The 301-nt window shown below is 55.1% G+C and overlaps 1 protein-coding gene across 1 annotated transcript in view; it reads left to right on the top strand.

Annotated features, from left to right (window-relative positions):
- Positions 1-301, top strand: part of LOC117939033 (protein mono-ADP-ribosyltransferase PARP12-like) — a 5,807-nt gene that overhangs the window by 1,260 nt on the left and 4,246 nt on the right. Inside the window, exon 3 of the mRNA XM_034864076.1 lies at positions 28-222. Within this exon, the coding sequence (XP_034719967.1) occupies positions 28-222 (195 nt within the window). The remainder of the gene's footprint in view (positions 1-27; positions 223-301) is intronic.

Here is a 301-nt window from a genome sequence, read left to right as displayed (position 1 = left end):
GTGTGTGTGTGTGTGTGTGTGTTACAGGAAGCGTGTGTGTAAGTTCTCCCATGACATCCTGTCTGACCAGAACTCTGCGTTGCTGAGAGAGTTCACGCTGCACGAGCTGTCAGAGGAACAGCTGGCAGTGCTGCTGCTGCAGAACGACAACACACTGCTGCCAGAGGTAACACACAGAGACACACACACACACACACACACACACACACACCGCTGTCTCCGGTGCGTTTCTTCTTGTCTCAGGTGTGATGCCGCCTGTCTCAGGTGTGTTGCCGCCTGTCTCAGGTGTGTTGCCGCCTGT

The sequence above is a fragment of the Etheostoma cragini genome, chromosome 23, assembly GCF_013103735.1.
Source record: "Etheostoma cragini isolate CJK2018 chromosome 23, CSU_Ecrag_1.0, whole genome shotgun sequence".
NCBI lineage: Eukaryota > Metazoa > Chordata > Actinopteri > Perciformes > Percidae > Etheostoma > Etheostoma cragini.
This window is presented reverse-complemented; position numbering and strand designations above follow the sequence as displayed.